This window comes from Oncorhynchus mykiss, chromosome 5, assembly GCF_057628025.1.
Source record: "Oncorhynchus mykiss isolate SJ-2025 chromosome 5, ASM5762802v1, whole genome shotgun sequence".
Lineage (NCBI taxonomy): Eukaryota > Metazoa > Chordata > Actinopteri > Salmoniformes > Salmonidae > Oncorhynchus > Oncorhynchus mykiss.
Window position 1 is genome coordinate 79267547 of NC_143026.1, and position 22042 is coordinate 79289588.

At 40.4% G+C, this 22042-nt stretch overlaps 2 protein-coding genes across 2 annotated transcripts in view; both read left to right on the forward strand.

The window, feature by feature from the left end:
* The first annotated feature begins 70 nt into the window (after positions 1 to 70).
* On the forward strand, positions 71 to 3895 carry dr1 (down-regulator of transcription 1). The gene is made up of 3 exons (XM_021604441.3): positions 71 to 1078; positions 1399 to 1562; positions 1885 to 3895. Exons 1-3 carry the CDS (start codon positions 859 to 861, stop codon positions 2029 to 2031), a joined length of 531 nt encoding a protein of 176 aa, XP_021460116.1. The 5' UTR covers positions 71 to 858; the 3' UTR covers positions 2032 to 3895.
* A 14938-nt stretch (positions 3896 to 18833) lies between these two features.
* gng12b (guanine nucleotide binding protein (G protein), gamma 12b) overlaps positions 18834 to 22042 on the forward strand; it is a 70659-nt gene continuing 67450 nt past the window's right edge. The window contains exon 1 of the mRNA XM_021604442.3: positions 18834 to 19181. The gene's annotated coding sequence lies outside the window, so the exon portion shown is untranslated. The remainder of the gene's footprint in view (positions 19182 to 22042) is intronic.

The window sequence follows — 22042 nt, forward strand, 5'->3', positions numbered from 1 at the left end:
AACCACTACCTATGTATTATTAGATCACCTTTTTGTTTGTCCTGAACAAGCACAAGACAAGAATAGGGTTACATGTGATTTTTAAAAAAACATGGTAAAGGTCAATTGGGAAAGGGGAAATAAGCTTGCACACTTAAGTATTATAACCATATGTAGGCCTGCTATACATTTTTATTATGGTATTATTGTGCCTTCAACACAGTAGGTGGCGACATTTTTATTTGGTCGATTTCACAGGGCACCGTAGAAAAATAATATACCGGAAAGGGGTTTTATTTGCGTGGATCGTTTCCGCAGAAATTTCAGTGCCGAACTGCCGGTGAACTGAATTTAACAGAATAAATGAATTAAAGTATTTCGTTCGGCCGATAAAGGAACCGTAGTTCTCGTTCCAGTGTATATAGGATTTTGGTTTAAATAGTGTTTTGGGGATCAACACTGCGTTACGAAATGATCCCAACGACACGCTTGCTAGCCATGTTCTCAAAAGCCGCTGCATGTAACTAAACTAGCTAATGTTAGCTAGGCTAACGCGTTGCGATAGATGGACCATAGCTTGCTAACTCGCTAGCTGGTTTTCATTTTCTCTTGTCCTCACCATCGTGTTTTACTTAGACCGATTCGTTACATTCCACGTCTCTACAGTAACATTAGGATATGCTGTGTCAATAGGCTTTTGTGTAGCTAGTTTGCATAGCTTTAACTTTTAAACCCAACTAGCCAACGTTAGCGTCTAGCCCACGACATTTTCAACACGTAACGTTAGCTAGTTAGCCCTCTGCGGAAGCCTACCATCAAATCAAGCTTTCCCCCAGTTTGTTTTTTTATTAACTTGAGAAACTAGTTATCTGGAATACGATGGCTTCTTCGTCGGGAAACGATGACGACCTCACCATTCCCAGGGCAGCCATCAACAAAATGATCAAGGAAACTCTGCCCAACGTACGGGTTGCCAATGATGCAAGAGAGCTTGTTGTGAACTGCTGCACAGAGTTCATACATCTAATCTCATCAGAGGCGAATGAAATATGTAACAAGTCTGAAAAGAAGACCATATCACCTGAACATGTAATTAATGGTTAGTATCTTTGTATTTTTTATTCTGTATCAACAGGTTTGAAAATATATTCACTTGTAATGTATAGGTGTTTCCCCCCTTCCTGCCTGCCATGTATTTTTTAGTTAATGCAGGTATGTGCTTGCCTGGCCACTTATCTGTAAACCAGGTTAGCTTTAGTAAATCAATCTGGAACCAAGTTAGCTAGTTATGCACTAGGAATTCCAACAATAATCAAGTTATGAGACTGTTGAATACATGTCTCCTACATGTTTCCTTTTCCCCAACATTGTTTCCATAATTATTTCCCCTTTCCCCTAACCATATCCTCTTCTCCACAGCACTTGAAAGCCTGGGTTTTGCGTCGTACATCACAGAGGTGAAGGATGTCCTGCAGGAGTGTAAAACAGTAGCACTTAAAAGGAGGAAGGCCAACTCTCGCCTGGAAAACCTGGGCATCCCAGAGGAAGAGCTCCTCAGACAACAGCAGGAACTATTTGCTAAGGTAAGGATCAAGAGTCATAACCTGGTTAACCAGACTGATCGTTACAAGAGTGTGTTAAGGATCAAGACAGATAACCTGTTTGATTCAGACTATTTCTTGCCACATCTCTGCACTTTTATAGATCACCTTCACCAGGAATGGATAACTGCAGTGCACAAACGGATATTTCTGCAGTGTGACAAAGGCTCAAATAATGTATATTTGTTTTGGTAACATTTAGTAGATATTCTAGGTTGAGTGGCTCCCCTGCTTTGCTGTTTGCATCTCTATCTCTGACCATGTCTAATTTATTGGTGGACTGACTGTATTTACTGTGTTCCAGGCACGGCAGCAGCAGGCCGAGCTGGCCCAGCAGGAGTGGCTCCAGATGCAGCAAGCTGCCCAGCAGGCCCAGTTGGCTGCAGCATCTGCCAGCGCTGGACAGCAGGCTGGCTCGTCCCAGGATGAGGATGATGAGGATGACATGTGATAATGAAGTTGATCCCTGGGTCTGGGCTGCAACATGCAAAACATTTGGAACAGATAGTAAAAACAAGAATTTCTTATTGGATAACTACAGATAGTAGGCTGCCACCTGTTTCTGGCTGTTTTCATCCGTTTCGTGCCTGCTGAATACGAACCAGGCCATATCCCTCGTCTTTGGACAGTGTCGGCAAGCAGCCCTCTCTTTCTCTCTCCGAACACTCTCATTGGCAGTGATCTGAGCTGTGTTCGGACATAATGCACATAACCCCACCAGTCCAGTATCAGGAGTTCACATTATGGACAGTTTCAAGGTACATAGATATGGGGAATTTTATTATATATAGGTTTTTATTGTCACATACTAGGTAGACATGTTTTCCTTTTTGACAGCAGTACCTGAAAACCCATTTGGATAAATATACATTTAAGCTTTCCTCTACTTAAATTAACAACTTTTTTGCCAATTACAAATCATATGTTACATCTGGCATGGAATTGTCATTTTCTGTGTGATTTGTAGGTTAGAGATCAATGGATGCAAGGTGGCATGGAAAATGCTGCAAAAGGTGTATTGGGAGGGGGGGAGGGGGCAGGAGAACAGCTCCTCACTTGTCTTACCAAAGGTGGGCGGTGCTTATTCCTCCTACTGGCATGTCCTTTTTGGGAAATAATCTTTGCAGAACTTGTTCCTTTACCCCCCTCTTTGTTTAACATGACGGATATGTCCCCAATAGCACCACATCCCATAAACTGGCTCTGATCAATCATTTGGGATGCACCCAACATATTTCTGAAACACTTAAAAGGGTTGTGAATATGTTTTGATTTGTAAAATAGGATTCAAATGCTTTTTGTTTTATTTTAGCTCAGTCATACAGTGCCTTCGGAAACTATTCAGACCCCTTGACTTTTTTTCACATTTTCTTACATTAGTCTTATTCTAAAAATGATTAAATCATTTTTCCCCATCAATCTACACACAATGCCCCATAATGACAAAGCAAAAACTTTGCACCTGAGCTCAATTGAGTCTCATAGCAAAGGGTCTGAATACTTGTGAAAATAAGGTATTTCTGTTTATTTATTTTCTCAAATCCTGTTTTTGCTTTGTCATTATGGGGTATTGTGTTTAGGTTGCTGAGGAAAAACATTTTATTTAATACATTTTAGAATAAAGCTGTAACGTAACAATGTGAAAGTCAAGGGGTCTGAATACTTTCTGAAGGCATTGTACATGGTGTAAGTAGGTTGATTCTTTTTTTTAGGATGTTCACCTACAGTATTGCTAACTGTTTAGCTACTCCTTTCAGAATCTTTTTTGACTGACTCATATAACCAAAGATATAGGTTGTGTCCTAAATGGCACCCTATTCCCTATATTGTGCAATACCTTTGACAAGAAAACAATTGACCCTGGTCAAAAGTAGAGCACTACATAGGGAATAGGGTGCAATTTGGGTCACAACCACAGGAGAGCTTAACAACCCAAGTATATGAGCCTACAGTGTATGTTCCATGTGTAGTATAAAGAGACGTGTGTACAGTGTGCACTCAAGTTACTGTTCTCAATGACTGATAACTTTCACCTTGAAAAAATGCTTTGATTTCTTCTTGGCTTTTTATATTGTGCATCCCAAATGGTACCCTATTATCTTTATGCTGCACGACTTTGGCTCTTGTCAATAGTAGTGCACTATTTCGGGAATGGGGTGCACATTTGTTTTTCTGTGGTGCAGTATGATAAAGTTGCGTTATGAGTGTGTGGTGAATTCTATAAAGATTGGTAACCTCTCATTGTGTTACCCATTTCACATGCCTTTTATAAAGTTGTATTCTTTAAGCAATAAAGTTAACATCTTTTATAGTGACCTATTGTTCCTCATGTTTGCTGGACTTATTTACAGTTCTTTCCTCATTTTTAGGTGTTTTTGTACTGTGTATGTTAGCCTCAGTTTTATACATCATGGACAAAAGCTGCATTTTTTTAGTTTTTAATTTGACTAGGACCAACAAGTCATAAAATGCCATTATGTTTTGATGGTCAATTATTCTAAATAAGACAACTAATGTAAAGTCATTACAATGACCGACAGTGACATGGCCTGCATACCCACCAGGCATGTCACCCATTGATCATGTTTGGGATGCTCTGGATCGATGTGTACGACAGCATGTTTCAGTTTCCACCAATAGCCAGCAACTTCGTACAGCCATTGAAGAGGAGTCCGGCAACATTCAGGCCACAATCAACAGCCTGCTCAACTCTATGCGAAGGAGATGTGTCATGCTGCATGAGGCAAAATGATGGTCGCACCAGAAACTGACTGGTTTTTCTGATCCATGCCCCTACTGTTTTTTTTAAGCTATCTGTGACTAACAGATGCATGTCTGTATTCCCAGTCATGTGAAATCCATAGATTAGGGCCTAATGAATTTATGTAACTTGACTGATTTCCTTATATGAACTTTAAAAGGCTCTGCATGGTCAATCCAATGTCTGCAGTGGCCGTACAGCCACCTATTGCGATCCGACAGAAGCCAGAGCAAACATAGTTGCATGTTTGATCTCATCACGGACAATTTGAGCTAATTAGCATCTTTGCAACAACTTGCTACTTTGCAACTACTTCGGAACATATTGTACGAATTATAATTCTGAACATTTTGTACAGAATTCCAATTTGTAATATGTCATCCGAATAGTAATTCGTAACATATATGAAAATCTTGAAAGATATCCACAAATTAATACACAGGCCTACCATACGAAACGTAACATATCATACCATTTGGAGTGTCCCGAATTGAATGTTACATATAACCCTGAGTCAGGGTCGGAAGGACACTGAGGAACTTCTGCATCTTTATTTCGATAACTTTTGAAATGGCTGGAGCAATCATTGAAAACATGACGACAAAGAAGCTGGTGTTTACTGGAATAATTTTGCTCAGTTTTCAAGTAGTGTCAGTTTTAGCCGGGGGTTGATCGGTAAGTGAAACCCAGTTTTGATTTTCTGTCAGATCAGGCTTTCGGAAAGATTTCCACTTCTTTAGGATCATAAAAATGAAAAAAAAAAAAAAAACGCATTTGAAAATGGTCGCCTAATTTCATTTAGTTTATGTGACCTAACAAACAATATAGGCTATAATGAAGGCTATTGTAGAGAATCATTAGCCTACCATCTAAACCGCTGTGAAATATTTGTTAAATAACTGAAAATGTCATATTTACAGCTGTTTGACGCTGATGACCGTGTACAAAACCAAAAGTAAAAAGACCATTGAGGTACACTAAATGGCCAAAGTATATGGACACCACTTCAAATTAGTGGATTCGGCTATTTCAGCCACAGCCATTGCTGACAGGTGCATAAAATTGAGCAAACAGACATTCAATCTCCATAGACAGACATTGGCAGTAGAATGGCCTTACTGAAGAGCTCAGTGACTCAAAGTGGCACCATCATAGTATGCCCCCTTTCCAACAAGTAAGTAAATCAAATGTCTGCCCTGCTACAGCTACCCCAGTCAACTGTGTTAGGTTCTAAATATCTGAGTAAAAAATTGACGGACACTATAAAAGCTCCAACCAAGTTTATTCCCCCAAAGGATCAAACAGCTTAACAGGCAAAAACATATTTCCACCAGTGATAGTATATATACCCTAATTTGGGTGGTCTCCTCCTTCTTTCTAAACATTACATCTTTATTGCTAGGCAGGAAGTTAAGTGATACAGGCAATAAACTGCTCCTTCTCCCTTAATGTGACCTGACCTCGACTCCCATTCTCACTACACCACATCAATCCAACCTTGTCCGTGCCTGCCACATTTTATTGACCTTACTTTACTCAATACATTCCAAACTTAATTGCCTCCGCCATATACATTCCTCCTACAGTTAAGTGATAGGGGCGGACATTAAAATTGCGCCGACAGAGAGGGCTGCCTCACTTCTAGTCCTTAGGAAACTTTGCAGTATTTTGTTTTTTATGTATTATTTATTACATTGTTAGTCCAGAAAATCTTAAGTGTTATTACATACATCCAGGAAGAACTATTAGATATAAACTTACCAGCACTACGACCAGGAATACGACTTTCGCGAAGCGGATCCTTTGTCCGAAATAGCCAGGGCATTTGAGCTGATTCCAGAGGCTGACCCAAAACAACGGCACCAGAGAAGAGGTAGACGGATTGGTCAGACTTCGGAGGAGCGCAGTATATTACTTGCTAAGGTCCAGTCTCTAGATAACAAGGTAGACAAAATTAGGGCAAGGGTTGCTTTCCAGAGAGACATTAGGGATTGTAACATACTCTGTTTCACGGAAACATGGCTCTCTTGGGATATGTTGTCGGAGTCGATACAGCCACCTGGATTCTTTGTACGTTGCGCCTGCAGGAATAAACATCTCTATAAGAAGAATAAGGGTGGGAGGTGTATGTTTCATGATTAACGACTCATGGTGTAATTTTAACAACACACCTGACCTAGAATTCCTCACAATCAAATGCTGACCGTATTATCTCCCAAGAGAATTCTCCTCGGTTATTGTCACAGCCATGTACAGTTGAAGTTGGAAGTTTACATACACCTTAGCCCAAAACATTTAAACTCTGTTTTTCACAATGCCTGACATTTAATCGTTGTAAAGATTCCCTGTCTTAGGTCAGTTAGGATCACCACTTTACTTTAAGAATGTGAAATGACAAAAAAATTGTAGAGATAATGATTTATTTCAGCGTTTATTTCTTTCATCACATTCCCAGTGGGTCAGAAGTTTACATACACTCAATTAGTATTTCGTAGCATTACCTTTAAATTGTTTAACTTGGCTCAAATGTTTCGGGTAGCCTTCCACAAGCTTCCCACAATAAGATGAGTGAATTTTGGCCCATTCCTCCTTACAGAGCTGGTGTAACTGAGTCAGGTTTGTAGGCCTCCTTGCTTGCACACACTTTTTCAGTTCTGCCCACAAATTTTCTATAGGATTGAGGTCAGGGCTTTGTGATGGCTACTCCAATAAATTGACTTTGCTCTCGTTAAGCCATTTTGCCACAACTTTGGAAGTATGCTTGGGGTCATTGTCCATTTGGAAGACCCATTTGCAACCAAGCTTTAACTTCCTGACTGATGTCTTGAGATGTTGCTTATATCCACATAATTTTCCATCCTCATGATGTCATCTATTTTGTGAAGTGCACCAGTCCCTCCTAGAGCAAAGCACCCCGACAACATGATGCTGCCAACCCCATGCTTCACGGTTGCGATGGTGTTCTTCTGCTGGCAAGCCTCCACCTTTTTCCTCCAAACATAACGATGTTCATTATGGCCAAACAGTTCTATTTTTGTTTCATCAGACCAAATGACATTTCTCCAAAAAGTACGATTTTTGTCCCCATGTGCAGTTGCAAACTGTAGTCTGGCTTTTTTATGCCGGTTTTGGAACAGTGGCTTCTTCCTTGCCTTTCAGGTTATGTCGATGTAGGACTCATTTTACTGTGGATATAGGTACTTTTGTACCTGTTTCCTCCAGCATCTTCACAAGTTCCTTTGCTGTTGTTCTGGGATGGATTTGCACTTTTCGCACCAAAGTACGTTTATCTCTAGGAGACAACGCGTCTCCTTCCTGAGCGGTATGGCGGCTGCGTGGTCCCATGGTGTTTATACTTGCGTACTATTGTTTGTACAGATGAACGTGGTACCTTCAGGCGTTTGGAAATTGCTCCCAAGGATGAAACAGACTTGTGAAGGTCTACAATTTTTTTATGAGGTCTTGGCTGATGTCTTCTGATTTTTTCATGATGTCAAGCAACGAGGCACTGAGCTGGAAGGTAGGCCTTGAAATACATCCACAGGTACACCTCCAATTGACTCAAATGATGTCAATTAGCCTATCAGAAGCTTCTAGAGCCATAACATAATTTTCTGGAATTTCCCTAGCTGTTTAAAGGCACAGTCAACTTAGTGTATGTGAACTTCTGACCCACTGGAATTGTGAAACAGTGAGTTATAAGTGAAATAATCTGTCTGTAAACAATTGTTGGTAAAATTACTTGTGTCATGCACAAAGTATATGTCCTAACCGACTTGCCAATACTATAGTTTGTTAACAAGAAATTTGTGGATTGGCTGATAAACGAGTTTTAATGACTCCAACATAAGTGTATGAAAATGTTCGACTTCAACTGTATATCCCCCCTCAACCGATACCACGACGGCCCTCAAAGAACTTAACTGTTGATTGACTCTCTGCTAAATACTAACAAAATACCTATCATATCTGGCCCTCTGCCATCTCTGAATCACGGCATTGAACACTTTAGCAGGATTCTTTCTCTTCACTAATGGCTACGTGATTATTGCAGCTCAATTGGTGTAACTTTTGTTGACAACGTCAATACCTTTTGGAAACAAAACACGTTTTATAAGGAGGATGGGATCCACCCAAATTATATGGGATCCTGGATCCTTTCACAGCACTAGAAGGCTGCGTTGAGACAGTGACTTATCAGTGACTCAAGCCCAGCTCAGCTAATCCCTACCATTGTGAAGCAGAGTTGTCATAATGCTTCAGCAATTGTACATTACACCAGGAGCGTCAGTAGACACAATATAAGTAACCTAATGTATGTCCCTTTAACTGCCCTGATCTTCCCTGACTGCCCTGATGCATCTACTGATCCTACAGATATTGTATGCAGTAATCATGTGCCTATAAACCAGATTTATACTGTTAGCACTAAGCCGGTGTGCCCTAGGAGGAAGTCCACTGTGAGCAGCTCACCCTGCACTAACATAAAGAACATGAGCACATCTACTGCTGCTAACCTTCCCAGTAAAGCAATGAAAGCAAGTAAGTATTCCGGAAGAAAAGTGCTCGAAATAGCCCACGTTAATATATGTAGCTTAAGAAACAAGGTTCATGAAATCAATAATTTGCTAGTAACAGATGACATTCATATTCGGACTATCTCTGAAACTCACTTAGAGCATACCTTTGACAATACAGTTGTAGCAATACGAGGTTGTAACATTTATAGAAAATATAGAAATGCCAGTGGTGGAGGTGTTGCTGTTTATATTCAGAACCACATTCCTGTAAAGACTAGAGAGGATCTCATGTCAAATACTGTTGAAGTAATATGGCTACAGGTTCATCTGCCTCACTTAAAGCCCATTCCTGTGGGAAGCTGCTATAGACCACCAAGTGCTAACAGTCATTATCTGGATAACGTGTGAAATGCTTGATAATGTATGTGATATCAACAGAGAGGTACATTTTCTGGGTGATTTAACTATTGACTGGCTTTCATCAAGCTGCCCACTCAAGAAAAAGCTTCAAACTGTAACCAGTTCCTGCAACCTGGTTCAGGTTATCAGTCAACCTACCAGGGTAGTTAAAAACAGTACAGGAATGAAATCATCAACATGTACCGATCACATCTTTACTAATGCTGCAGAAATTAGCTTGAAAGCGGTATCCAAATCCATCGGCTGTAGTGATCACAATATAGCAGCCATATCTAGGAAAACCCAAGTTCCAAAGGCTGGGCCTAATATAGTGTATAGGAAGTCATACAATAAGTTTTATAGAGATTGCTATGTTATTGATGTAAAGAATATCTGTTGGTCCGTGTTGTGTAATGAGGAGCAAACAGACACTGCACTTGACACATTTATGAAATTGCTTATTCCAGTTGCTAATAAGCATGCACCCATTACGAAAACGACTGTAAAAACTGTTCAATCCTTGTGAATTCATGAGGAAATTAAAAATTGTATGGTCGAGAGGGATCTCAGGCTGCACAACTGATTGGCAAACTTATTGCAAATTGAGAAATCATGTGACTAAACTGACTAAAAATAATAAGAAATTACACTATGAAACCAAGATAAATTATATAAAGAATGATAGTAAAAAGCTTTGGAGCACCTTAAATGAGAGAAAAAAGGCACACTCAGCTCCATCATTCATTGAAACAGATGGCTAATTTACAGTGCCTTGCGAAAGTATTCGGCCCCCTTGAACTTTGCAACCTTATGCCACATTTCAGGCTTCAAACATAAAGATATAAAACTGTATTTTTTTGTGAAGAATCAACAACAAGGGGGACACAATCATGAAGTGGAACGACATTTATTGGATATTTCAAACTTTTTAAAAAAAATCAAAAACTGAAAAATTGGGCGTGCAAAATGATTCAGCCCCTTTACTTTCAGTGCAGCAAACTCTCTCCAGAAGTTCAGTGAGGATCTCTGAATGATCCAATGTTGACCTAAATGACTAATGATGATAAATACAATCCACCTGTGTGTAATCAAGTCTCCGTATAAATGCACCTGCACTGTGATAGTCTCAGAGGTCCGTCAAAAGCGCAGAGAGCATCATGAAGAACAAGGAACACACCAGGCAGGTCCGAGATACTGTTGTGAAGAAGTTTAAAGCCGGATTTGGATACAAAAATATTTCCCAAGCTGTAAACATCCCAAGGAGCACTGTGCAAGTGATAATATTGAAATGGAAGGAGTATCAGACCACTGCAAATCTACCAAGACCTGGCCGTCCCTCTAAACTTTCAGCTCATACAAGGAGAAGACTGATCAGAGATGCAGCCAAGAGGCCCATGATCACTCTGGATGAACTGCAGAGATCTACAGCTGAGGTGGGAGACTCTGTCCATAGGACAACAATCAGTCGTATATTGCACAAATCTGGCCTTTATGGAAGAGTGGCAAGAAGAAAGCCATTTCTTAAAGATATCCATAAAAAGTGTTGTTTAAAGTTTGCCACAAGCCACCTGGGAGACACACCAAACATGTGGAAGAAGGTGCTCTGGTCAGATGAAACCAAAATTTAACTTTTTGGCAACAATGCAAAACGTTATGTTTGGCGTAAAAGCAACACAGCTCATCACAATGAACACACCATCCCCACTGTTAAACATGGTGGTGGCAGCATCATGGTTTGGGCCTGCTTTTCTTCAGCAGGGACAGGGAAGATGGTTAAAATTGATGGGAAGATGGATGGAGCCAAATACAGGACCATTCTGGAAGAAAACCTGATGGAGTCTGCAAAAGACCTGAGACTGGGACGGAGATTTGTCTTCCAACAAGACAATGATCCAAAACATAAAGCAAAATCTACAATGGAATGGTTCAAAAATAAACATATCCAGGTGTTAGAATGGCCAAGTCAAAGTCCAGACCTGAATCCAATCGAGAATCTGTGGAAAGAACTGAAAACTGCTGTTCACAAATGCTCTCCATCCAACCTCACTGAGCTCGAGCTGTTTTGCAAGGAGGAATGGGAAAAAATTTCAGTCTCTCGATGTGCAAAACTGATAGAGACATACCCCAAGCGACTTACAGCTGTAATCGCAGCAAAAGGTGGCGCTACAAAGTATTAACTTAAGGGGGCTGAATAATTTTGCACGGCCAATTTTTCAGTTTTTGATTTGTTAAAAAAGTTTGAAATATCAAATAAATGTCGTTCCACTTCATGATTGTGTCCCACTTGTTGTTGATTCTTCACAAAAAAATACAGTTTTATATCTTTATGTTTGAAGCCTGAAATGTGGCAAAAGGTCGCAAAGTCGAATACTTTCGCAAGGCACTGTATCACAAAACCAACTGGTATTGCTTACTACTTCAATGATTTTTTCATTGGCAAAATTAGCAAACTTAGCCATAACATGCCATCAACAAATGCTGACACTACACTACCAAGTATATCTGACCAAATTATGAAAGACAAGCATTGTAATTTTAAATTCTTTAAAGTTAGTGTGGAAGAGGTGAAAAAATAATATTAATATTAATATTAATAATATGCATGTCAATCTCTCCTGGCTCAAAGTGGAGGAGAGATTGACTTCATCACTGCTTGTATTTATGAGAGGTATTGACATGTTGAATGCACTGAGCTGTCTGTTTGAACTACTGGTGCACAGCTCGGACAACCATGCATTCCCCACAAGACATGCCACAAGAGGTCTCTTCACAGTCCACAAGTCCAGAACAGACTATGGAAGGCACACAGTACTAAATAGAGCCATGACTACATGAAACTACTCCACATCAAGTAACTCATAAAAGCAGTAAAATTGGATTTAAAAAACAGATTAAAAAAACACCTTATGGAACAGCAGGGACTGTGGAGCAACACAAACATAACCGCTTACACACACACACACACAATAGCATACACACTATACACAGACGTACACATGGATTTTGTACTGTATATATGTGGTAGTGGTGGAGTAGGGGCCTGAGGGCACACAGTCAGAATGTATTGTAATGTTTTTAAAATTGTATAAACTGCCTTAATTTTGCTGGACCCCAGGAAGAGTAGCTGCTGAATGGGGATCCATAATAAATACAAATAAAAGGCCCTCCCCCGCCCTCTTTTTGGCAAATCTGACCACGACTCCATTTTGCTCCTCCTTTCCTATGGGCAGAAACTCAAACAGGATGTACCCGTCTTAAGAACTATTCAAAACTGGTCTGACCAATCGGAATCCCTGCTGTTTTGATCATGTGGACTGTGATACAGTGGGGCAAAAAGTATTTAGTTAGCCACCAATTGTGCAAGTTCTCCCACTTAAAAAGATGAGAGAGGCCTGTAATTTTCATCATAGGTACACTTCAACAATGACAGACAAAATGAGAAAAAAAATCCAGAAAATCACATTGTAGGATTTTTTATGAATTTATTTGAAAATTATGGTGGAAAATAAGTATTTGGTCACCTACAAACAAGCAAGATTTCTGGCTCTCACAGACCTGTAACTTCTTCTTTAAGAGGCTCCTCTGTCCTCCACTTGTTACCTGTATTAATGGCACCTGTTTGAACTTTTTTCAGTTTATAAGTGCATAGGACATGTTGTACCCACTGTGACTATTAACACCTACCCTAACCAGAAACCGTTAATAGATGGTGGCATTCGTGCAAAACTGAAAGCGCGAACCACCGCATTTAACCACGGCAAGGCGACTGGGATTATGACTGAATACAAACAGTGTAGTTATTCCATCCGCAAGGCAATGAAATAAACAAAATGTCCGTATAGAGACAAAGTGGAGTCGCAATTCAACGGATCAAACACAAGACGTATGTGGCAGGTTCTACAGACAGCCCTGCCCATGTCTCTTTGCTTAATAAAGGGTTATCTTTTGTGCCTACAACCCGGTGCAACGATTTTGATGTTAAGGTAGACATGTTTAAGCTTTTTAGAAACATCCGTTTAAGGGAATACTTTAGCTCCCCTAATTCTGACACTTCTATTGAACCAGTAGTTTGCTCTCCTGCACATACTTCGACTCCTTTTAGAAGCAATAGTTATTTTATACCTCCAGCCAATCGCAATCACTCTATCGAGACATATTGCAGACTTGTGGAAAAAGATGTTGGACATCTCCTTAAGAATAAATAGGGGTCCAAATCTTTCCATTATTTACCAAAGAATGAAAAACAAGCTTTGCTTGATTTACAAACCGATACATCAGTCCTTATTCGTCCTGCTAATAAGGGTGGGTTGGTTGTACTCATGGATAGGACAGTTTATGTACATGAGTGTCACAGACAGCTGCTTGACAACACATTTTACAAGAAACTCAGAAGTGACCCTACTTCCCAATTTCAGAATACTATCTTTACTGTCCTAGATGGGTATTTAACTTCTGGTCAGATAACCAAAAAAATAACATGATTTTTTTGGCTATTCAACAGTGGTGAGTACATGTTCTTTCAGATGATTAAATAAGAATATTTTTACTCTCCTGTGTACACTCTTCTTCAAGATGAGACTGCAAGGAATCACCTCTGCCTACTGGGAGCAGATTGGGCTAATTGTCTTTGGCTTTTCTATCCTCCTTATATTTGACCGGAGTGAGAGGTAGTATTCATCAATTCGTTTTTTATTTTGGCATTAGTTGATCTGTTTCATTTTGACAAAGATAGTATTTGACTCTCAAGGGTTCATGGGATGAATCCATTCCACAACATCTGGTCATTAGACTTGGGGACAGAGATAGCAGTATTCTTCAGACAATAACTGCATCTGTATGTCTATGATACAAACCCACTACTACATTATAGTTAGAACTATAATGTTGGGAGCATTTTCCTCATTATCCTTGTATTATAAAAAACTGCATTGTTTTCTCCTTAACCTAAACAACAGATGGCCTTCATCATTGTGGCTAGCATTTCCTTGTGCCTGTACTTCCTCTTTCTGTGTGTCATGGTTTAGCAGGTATTCTAGAACATCAGTGGGAAAATAGGCCAACTGCTGGCCATGACAGAAAACAGAAGACTAAGCTATAGGGTGGGTAAAAGGCAATAATTATTCAATTTGTTTTAAAGTGGCACAGTACCACTCCATTACCTTGAGTTTGTCTCAACACTAACAAGTATAGGATCAGTTTACCTTACTCTCAATCGTAAACATAACCATGATGAGGATGAATGAATATCTGTGGTAAGGGCAAACTTCTACCTTTTCTGTCATTGGGCACAGACAATGCATCCCCATACCCTTTAGTTGGTCTTAGCACTAACATGTCTGTCCTGGTGTTATTGGGGCATTATCGTCACGTTCAAGTTCCTGGTGTTGGTCACTCTGTCATCCTCTTTATCGTCAGTCAGGTTTTTACATTTTACATTTTAAAGTTCTCATTTGCATCTGCGACCTGGCCAAGATAAAGCAAAGCAGTGTGACACAGACAACAACACAGAGTTACACATGAAGTAAACAATAAACAAGCCAATAACACAATAAACAAGTCAATGACACAGTAGAAAAAAGAAAGTCTATATACAGTGTGTGCAAAAGGCATGAGGAGGTAGGCAATAAATAGGCCATAGGAGCAAATAATTTCAATTTAGCAGATTAACACTGGAGTGATAAATGAGCAGATGATGATGTGCAAGTAGAGATACTGGTGTGCAAAAGAGCAGAAAAGTAAATAAAATAAAAACAGTATGGGGATGAGGTAGGTAGATTGGGTGGGTTATTTACAGATGGACTATGTACAGCTGCAGCGATCGGTTAGCTGCTCAGATAGTTGATGTTTAAAGTTGGTGAGGGAAATAAAAGTCTCCAACTTCAGCGATTTTTGCAATTCGTTCCAGTCACTGGCAGCAGAGAACTGGAAGGAAAGGCGGCCAAATTAGGTGTTGGCTTTAGGGATGATCAGTGAGATATACCTGCTGGAACGTGTGCTACGGGTGGGTGTTGTTATCGTGACCAGTGAACTGAGATAAGGCGGAGCTTTACCTAGCATAGACTTATAGATGACCTGGAGCCAGTGGGTCTGGCGACGAATATGTAGCGAGGGCCAGCCGACTAGAGCATACAGGTCGCAGTTGTGGGTGGTATAAGGTGATTTGGTAACAAAACGGATGGCACTGTGATAAACTGCATCCAGTTTGCTGAGTCGAGTGTTGGATACTATTTTGTAGATGACATCGCCAAAGTCGAGGATCGGTAGGATAGTCAGTTTTACTAGGGTAAGTTTGGCGACGTGAGTGAAGGAGGCTTTGTTGCAAAATAGAAAGCCGATTCTAGATTTGATTTTGGATTGGAGATGTTTAATATGAGTCTGGAAGGAGAGTTTACAGTCTAGCCAGACACCTAGGTATTTATAGTTGTCCACATATTCTAGGTCAGAACCGTCCAGGGTGGTGATGCTAGTCGGGCGGGCAGGTGCGGGCAGCGAACGGTTGAAAAGCCTGCATTTGGTTTTACTAGCGTTTAAGAGCAGTTGGAGGCCATGGAAGGAGTGTTGTATGGCATTGAAGCTCGTTTGGAGGTTAGTTAGCACAGTGTCCAAGGAAGGGCCAGAAGTATACAGAAGTGAGAGCAACAATAATATCCTGGAGTGATGGGTCACATGGGTCAATTTGTTCTGTTTTAAGAGTAGAATAACCCTCCCTCTTGTGTAATTCAGATACATAATTTCCTGTTTTGGGGGACAATATATTTTTATTTTATTGTTTTACATTCTATTGTATTCTACTCCATTCCATTCCACCAGGTTATTGAAGTCTACTGGCGCTTGGGTGACTACTCTTTCTGCTTGGGTGACTACTCTTTCTGCTTGGGTGACTACTCTTTCTGCTTGGGTGACTACTCTATCCAGATGCACAGTCACAGTGCCTTTCTCACAGGAACCTATGGCATGTGGAACTTTGCGTTGTCCATCCTGTTTCTCTACTCACCCTCCCAGAAGACTCACACTGACAAGACAGATAACACCGGATCAACAGGTTAACGTCCTCTTCAGACTCTATCCATTTGAATATGTTGTTGAGAGGACAGCATTTAACAATATATAATAATAAAATAATATCAAATAAAGAAAATATTCACTCCCCTACGGACTCAGGAAAGGTGAAGGTCAGGAGCCATGCGTCCTCCGAAACACGACGCTGCCAAGCCGGACTGCTCGCTTAACCTGGAAGCCAGCCGCACCAATGTGTCGGAGGAGGCGCCCAGCCCACCACAAGTCGCTAGAGCGCGATGGGACAAGGAAATTCCGGCCGACCAAACCCTTCCCTGACCCGGACGACGCTGGACCAATTGTGTGCCGCCTCATGGGTCTCCCGGTCACGGCTGGCTGTGACACAGCCTTGGATCGAACCCGGGTCTGTAGTGACGCCTCAAGCACTGCTATGCAGTGCCTTAGACCGCTGCGAAACTTTGAAGGCCCTCATGGTATATTTATTACAGGCTATTTGTCATGCCCATGTTAAAGTATGTGTGTCTCAACAAACTTGGACTTAATCAGTATTTTAATAGATGGCCTACATTTCATTTAAACAATGTATTTAACCTTTATTTTGACAGGGAGTCAAGGTATCTTTCACAGATGAGCCCTGTATACACATCAATACACATGAACACATATCAATATACTCTACATGTATCAATTTACAATGCCTTCAGAAAGTATTCAGACCCCTTGACTTTTTCCACATTTTGTTAGGTTACAGTCTTATTCTGAAATGTATTAAATACATTTTTCCCTCATCAATTTACACACAATACCTCATAATGATGAAGTGAAAAAAGGTTTATAGACATTTTTGCAAATGTATAAAAAATAGAAATACCTGATTTTCACAAGTATTCAGCCCTTTGCTATGAGACTCGAAATTGAGCTCAGGTGCATCCTGTTTCTATTGATCATCCTTGAGATGTTTCTACAACTTGATTGGAGTCCACATGTGGTAAATTAAATTGATTGGACATGATTTGGAAAGGCACACACCTGTCTATATAAGGTCCCACAGTTGACAGTGCATGTCAGAGCAAAACCAAAGCCATGACGTTGAAGGACTTGTCCACAGAGCTCTGAAACAGGATTGTGTTGTGACACATATCTGGGGAAGGGTACCAGAACACGTATGTAGCGTTGAAGGTCCCCAAGAACACAATGGCCTCCATCATTCTTAAATGGAAGAAATTCGGAACCACCGAGATTTGGGGGAACCAACCAAGACTTCATAGAGCTGGCCACCCGGCCAAACTGAGCAATTGGGGGAGAAGAGCCTTGGTCATGGAACCTGATGGTCATTCTGACAGAGCTCGAGAGTTCCTCTGTGGAGGTAGGATAACCTTCCAGAAGGACAACCATCTCTGCAGCACTCCACCAATCAGGCCTTTATGTTAGAGTGGCCAGACGGAAGCCATTCCTCAGTAAAAGGCACATGACAGTCCGCTTGGAGTTTGCCAAAAGGCACTTAAAGGGTACTCAGACCATGGGAAACAAGATTCTCTGGTCTGATGAAACCAAGATTGAACTCTGGCCTGAATGCCAAGCGTCACGTCTGGAGGAAACCTGGCACCATCCCTACGGTGCAGCATGGTGGTGGCAGCATCATGCTGTGGGGATGTTTTTCAGCGGCAGAGACTGGGAGACTAATCAGGATCGAGGGAAAGATGAATGGAGCAAAGTACAGAGAGATCCTTGATGAAAACCTGCTCCAGAGCACTCAGGACCTCAGGACCCTAAGCCACAGCCAAGACAATGCAGGAGTGGCTTCAGGACAAGTCTCTGAATATCATTGAGTGGCCCAGACAGAGGCCGGACATGAACCCGATCAAACATCTCTGGAAAGACCTGAAAATAGCCTGACAGAGCTTGAGAAGATCTGCAGAGAAGAATGGGAGAAACTCCCCAAATACAGGTGTGCCAAGCTTGTAGCGTCATACCCAAGAAGAATCAAGGCTTTAATCACTGCCAAAAGTGCTTCCACAAAGTACTGAGTAAAGGGTCTGAATACTTATGTAAATGTGATATATATATTTTTAAACAATTCTAAAAACCTGTTTTTGCTACCGACAGGGTAGCCTAGTGATTAGAGCGCTGGACTAGTAACCGGAAGGTTTCAAGTTCAAACCCCCAGCTGACAAGGTACAAATCTGTCGTTCTGCCCCTGAAAAGGGGGGGCACAGGGGGCAACCCACTGTTCCTAGGCCGTCATTGAAAATAAGAATTTGTTCTTAACTGACTTGCCTAGTTAAATAAAGGTAAAATAAAAAATACATAAATAAATAATGCAATATTGTGTGTAGATTGATGAGGGGAAAAAACAATTTCATACATTTTTGAATTTGGCTGTAACATAACAAATTGTGGAAAAAGTCAAGGGGCCTGAATACTTTCCGAATACACACATCAATATTCACATCGATAGGCCTAATACAGTAGCTATGAGATTGAGGAACAGTCAGGGAGGCAGGCTCACAGGCAGAGGGCGCCCTGTATATAAAGAAGGAGACGTGGAGATAAATTGCACAATTCCAGTCCTCCCTCCAACCAGTTTTTCCCACCATTCCATGTATTCAGACAGACCAGAGAGAAAAAATCTCGTTCCTCCATTCTGTCTGTCACTCAGCCGTGCAGCTCAACGGAATCGCGATTGGCTAAAAGTCGACGGAGTCGGTCATAACAGTAGGTTAATGTTAATTAAAATAAAATATTAATTACTTTATACCCAAGAAAAGCACGACGACTCGATTTCAGCGGAGTTCAAGATACTTTATCGACTCCAAGAGGCAATGAAAACAGATTTTTCGAAAATTGTGCAGCCCAAGAACTCTTAAGATTTTGCGCTTGGAACAGAGGCCAGCCATAAAGCAGGTGAGTGCAGAGCTATCGGGGTTCGATTAATGAGAACAGAATATACATAATTCTAATTCTATAGGCGTTAAGAGCACATGTAATTTAACTTCTACAGATTATAGTTGGTATGGATGTGTAGGATTAGGATACCTGCCTTTTTGTTACACGTCGGGTTTCTCTCACTCCTGCCTGTGTGATGCCGTTGTCTTGCCATATGGTCAGTCTCTTATCCCAAGTGGGTTTAAGCAAATGTGTAGCATCACTGTTTTACTCCAGCGCCAGCATAGTAGTATATGTTCTTGTAATATATACATGTTTTTGTAATTACATAGTAATGGAGTTTTTGCTGTTGGGTAGAACAACTTGATGTTATCCTTTATGCTGTCTTCTACAGAGGAACTCAGACCCACACATGTCTGGGGTTGAATAAAACACCAATAATAATCTTTAATAATAAATCAATGTATGGCCAATCTCTACCTTATGTTTGTGTGTGGTGCCTTGAGGGTTAGCACACACTGCTGATATCAGCCTTTTCTGAATGAAATGTGATGAGTCGGAATTTGTGACTGTTGATGTGTAGTTGCAGAGACAGTGCAAGGATACATGCACAGATCTGGAACTTGCTCTGTGTTCAATGTTTTAAGATTTTTTTTTCCATCTCTGCTAAATAGTAAATCTAGATATTTTTTTCATCTCTGCTAAATGGTAAATCTAGATATATTTTTTTTCATCTCTGCTAAATGGTAAATCTATATATTTTTTTCATCTCTGGTAAATGGTAAATATATATATTTTTTTCATCTCTGGTAAATGACAATTCTAGATATTTTTTAAAATCTTTGATAAATGGTAAATATAGATCTTTTTTTCATCTCTGGTAAATGGTAAATATAGATCTTCATCTTCTCAGGAAGTGATCATAACCTCTTAGAAAAAAGGTGCTATATCTAGAACCTTAAAGGGTTATTTGGCTCTCTCCATAAGATAACCATTTGAAGAACCCATTTTGGTTCCAGGTAGAACCCTTTTTGGTTCCAGGTAGAACTCTTTTGGGTTCCATGTAGAACCCTTTCCATAGAGGGTTCTACGTGGAACAAAAAATGGTTCTACCTGTAACTAAAACGGGTTATCCTATGGGGACAGCTGAAGAGCTGTTTTGTAACCCTTTTTTCTAAGAGTGTATGAACAGGCTCAGACCTTCAAAAGGTCTGAGCCTGTTCATGCCATGCAAGCGTTTTGAATGTAGAAATGTAATGTAATTATATAAGAAACCACTGCTGTAGATAATTTAAGGTGAATCAAAAGGTCAGGCGAGAAGTGGAGTAACCACCTGTGACTTTGTGTCCCAAATGGCACCCTATTATGTATTATTGAATAGAGCCCTAATGCACTAGCCTATATAGGGAATAGGGATCTTTTTGGGATGCAGTTTTTGAATCAGTTTGAAGTTCCTGTGATTCTGACAGGTTCTAGTTCCCCCTGCCTTAATCTGGTTTGATGATTCAGTTAACATGGCATGGATTAACAGAGATTAAACTACACATAAGGGATAACAAGGGGATGATTGTTATTTTCCTTAATTCTCTGCCCCCATGCCCCTCTCCCACTCTTCTATTCGTCAACGCCAGTTACACTGGCAAGCCACAGCTATTGGTTTAATATGAGGAGGAACATCCTTTGTTTGGTTTTGTCTGTCAACCAACCCTTGTTAGAGCTTATCAGAGTCATGAACTTTGTGTGTGTGTGCAGTGGTGGAAAATGACCCAATTGTCATACTTGAGGAAAAGTAAAGATATCTAAATAGAAAATGACTCAAGTAAAAGTGAGTCACCCAGTAAAATATTACTTGAGTAAAAGTCTAATAGTATTTGGTTTTAAATATACTTAAGTATCAAAAGTATATGCAATCACTAAAATATACTGAAGTATCAAAAGTAAAAGTATAAATAATTTAAAATTCCTTATATTAAGCAAACCAGACGGCACAATTTTCTTGTTTAAAAAATGTCCGCATAGCCAGGGCACTTTCCAACACTCAGACATAATAACAAAATGAAGCCTTCATGTTTAGTGAATCCGCCAGATCAGAGGCAGTAGAGATGACCAGGGGTGTTCTCTTGATACGTGCTTGAATTGGACCATAATGAGTACTTTTGGGTGTCAGGAAAAATGTATGGAGAAAAACATACGTTGTTTTCTTTAGGAATGTAGGGAAGTAAAAGTAGTCAAAAATATAAATAATAAAGTACAGATACGCCCAGAAACGACTTAAGTAGTACTTTAATGTATTTTTGCTGAAGTACTTTACACCACTGTGTATGTGTGTATCAAAGGGAGGAAGTTATTCTGACGCTGTGACTGAAGGCAGCACTCTGTTCAACACCAAAAGGCTGATCATGCAGAACGTTAGAATGAAACACTTTTGAGTGGTTTCTACTTAACCAGCCTCATCATAGACAGACTCCTCACAGGTCATTGTATTATAAAGCAGGGTCTGCAGGGATGCCTTTGCACTAGGCTACTCCAGCTCCTATGCCAAACTGCATCCCATAGGGCAGAACTGTCTGAAATGTTCGTAAACGGGTTGTAATGATGTTATTTCAAACATCGTTGCCCTCTGGAATTGGGTTATGTTGTAAAGACTGTATATATCTGCATGCAGTTTGAAGAAAGCCTATAGGTTTGTCTGTATTCCTGTATGGGTGGCCCCAGTTGAGCATTTGATTCGCAGACAGTCCCAGCAGTGCATCCAGTTTTCAGTGGTCTTTTTGTTGTGTCTCAACAACCCAGTCAGACCCCACTGTGTCATTCATTTGTTTGTGAACTCATCTGTTCCCTTGGCTGTGTTGTTTTTACTCTCAGTCTCTGAAAGCGTT

What these genes read in the sequence shown, in the direction of transcription:
- dr1 (XM_021604441.3), top strand. Translation starts at nt 859, where the DNA reads ATGGCTTCTTCGTCGGGAAACGATGACGACCTCACCATTCCCAGGGCA. An exon ending in ACCTGAACATGTAATTAATG is followed by an intron (nt 1,079 to 1,398) that starts GTTAGTATCTTT and finishes TCTTCTCCACAG; the next exon opens with CACTTGAAAGCCTGGGTTTT. An exon ending in AGCAGGAACTATTTGCTAAG is followed by an intron (nt 1,563 to 1,884) that starts GTAAGGATCAAG and finishes ACTGTGTTCCAG; the next exon opens with GCACGGCAGCAGCAGGCCGA.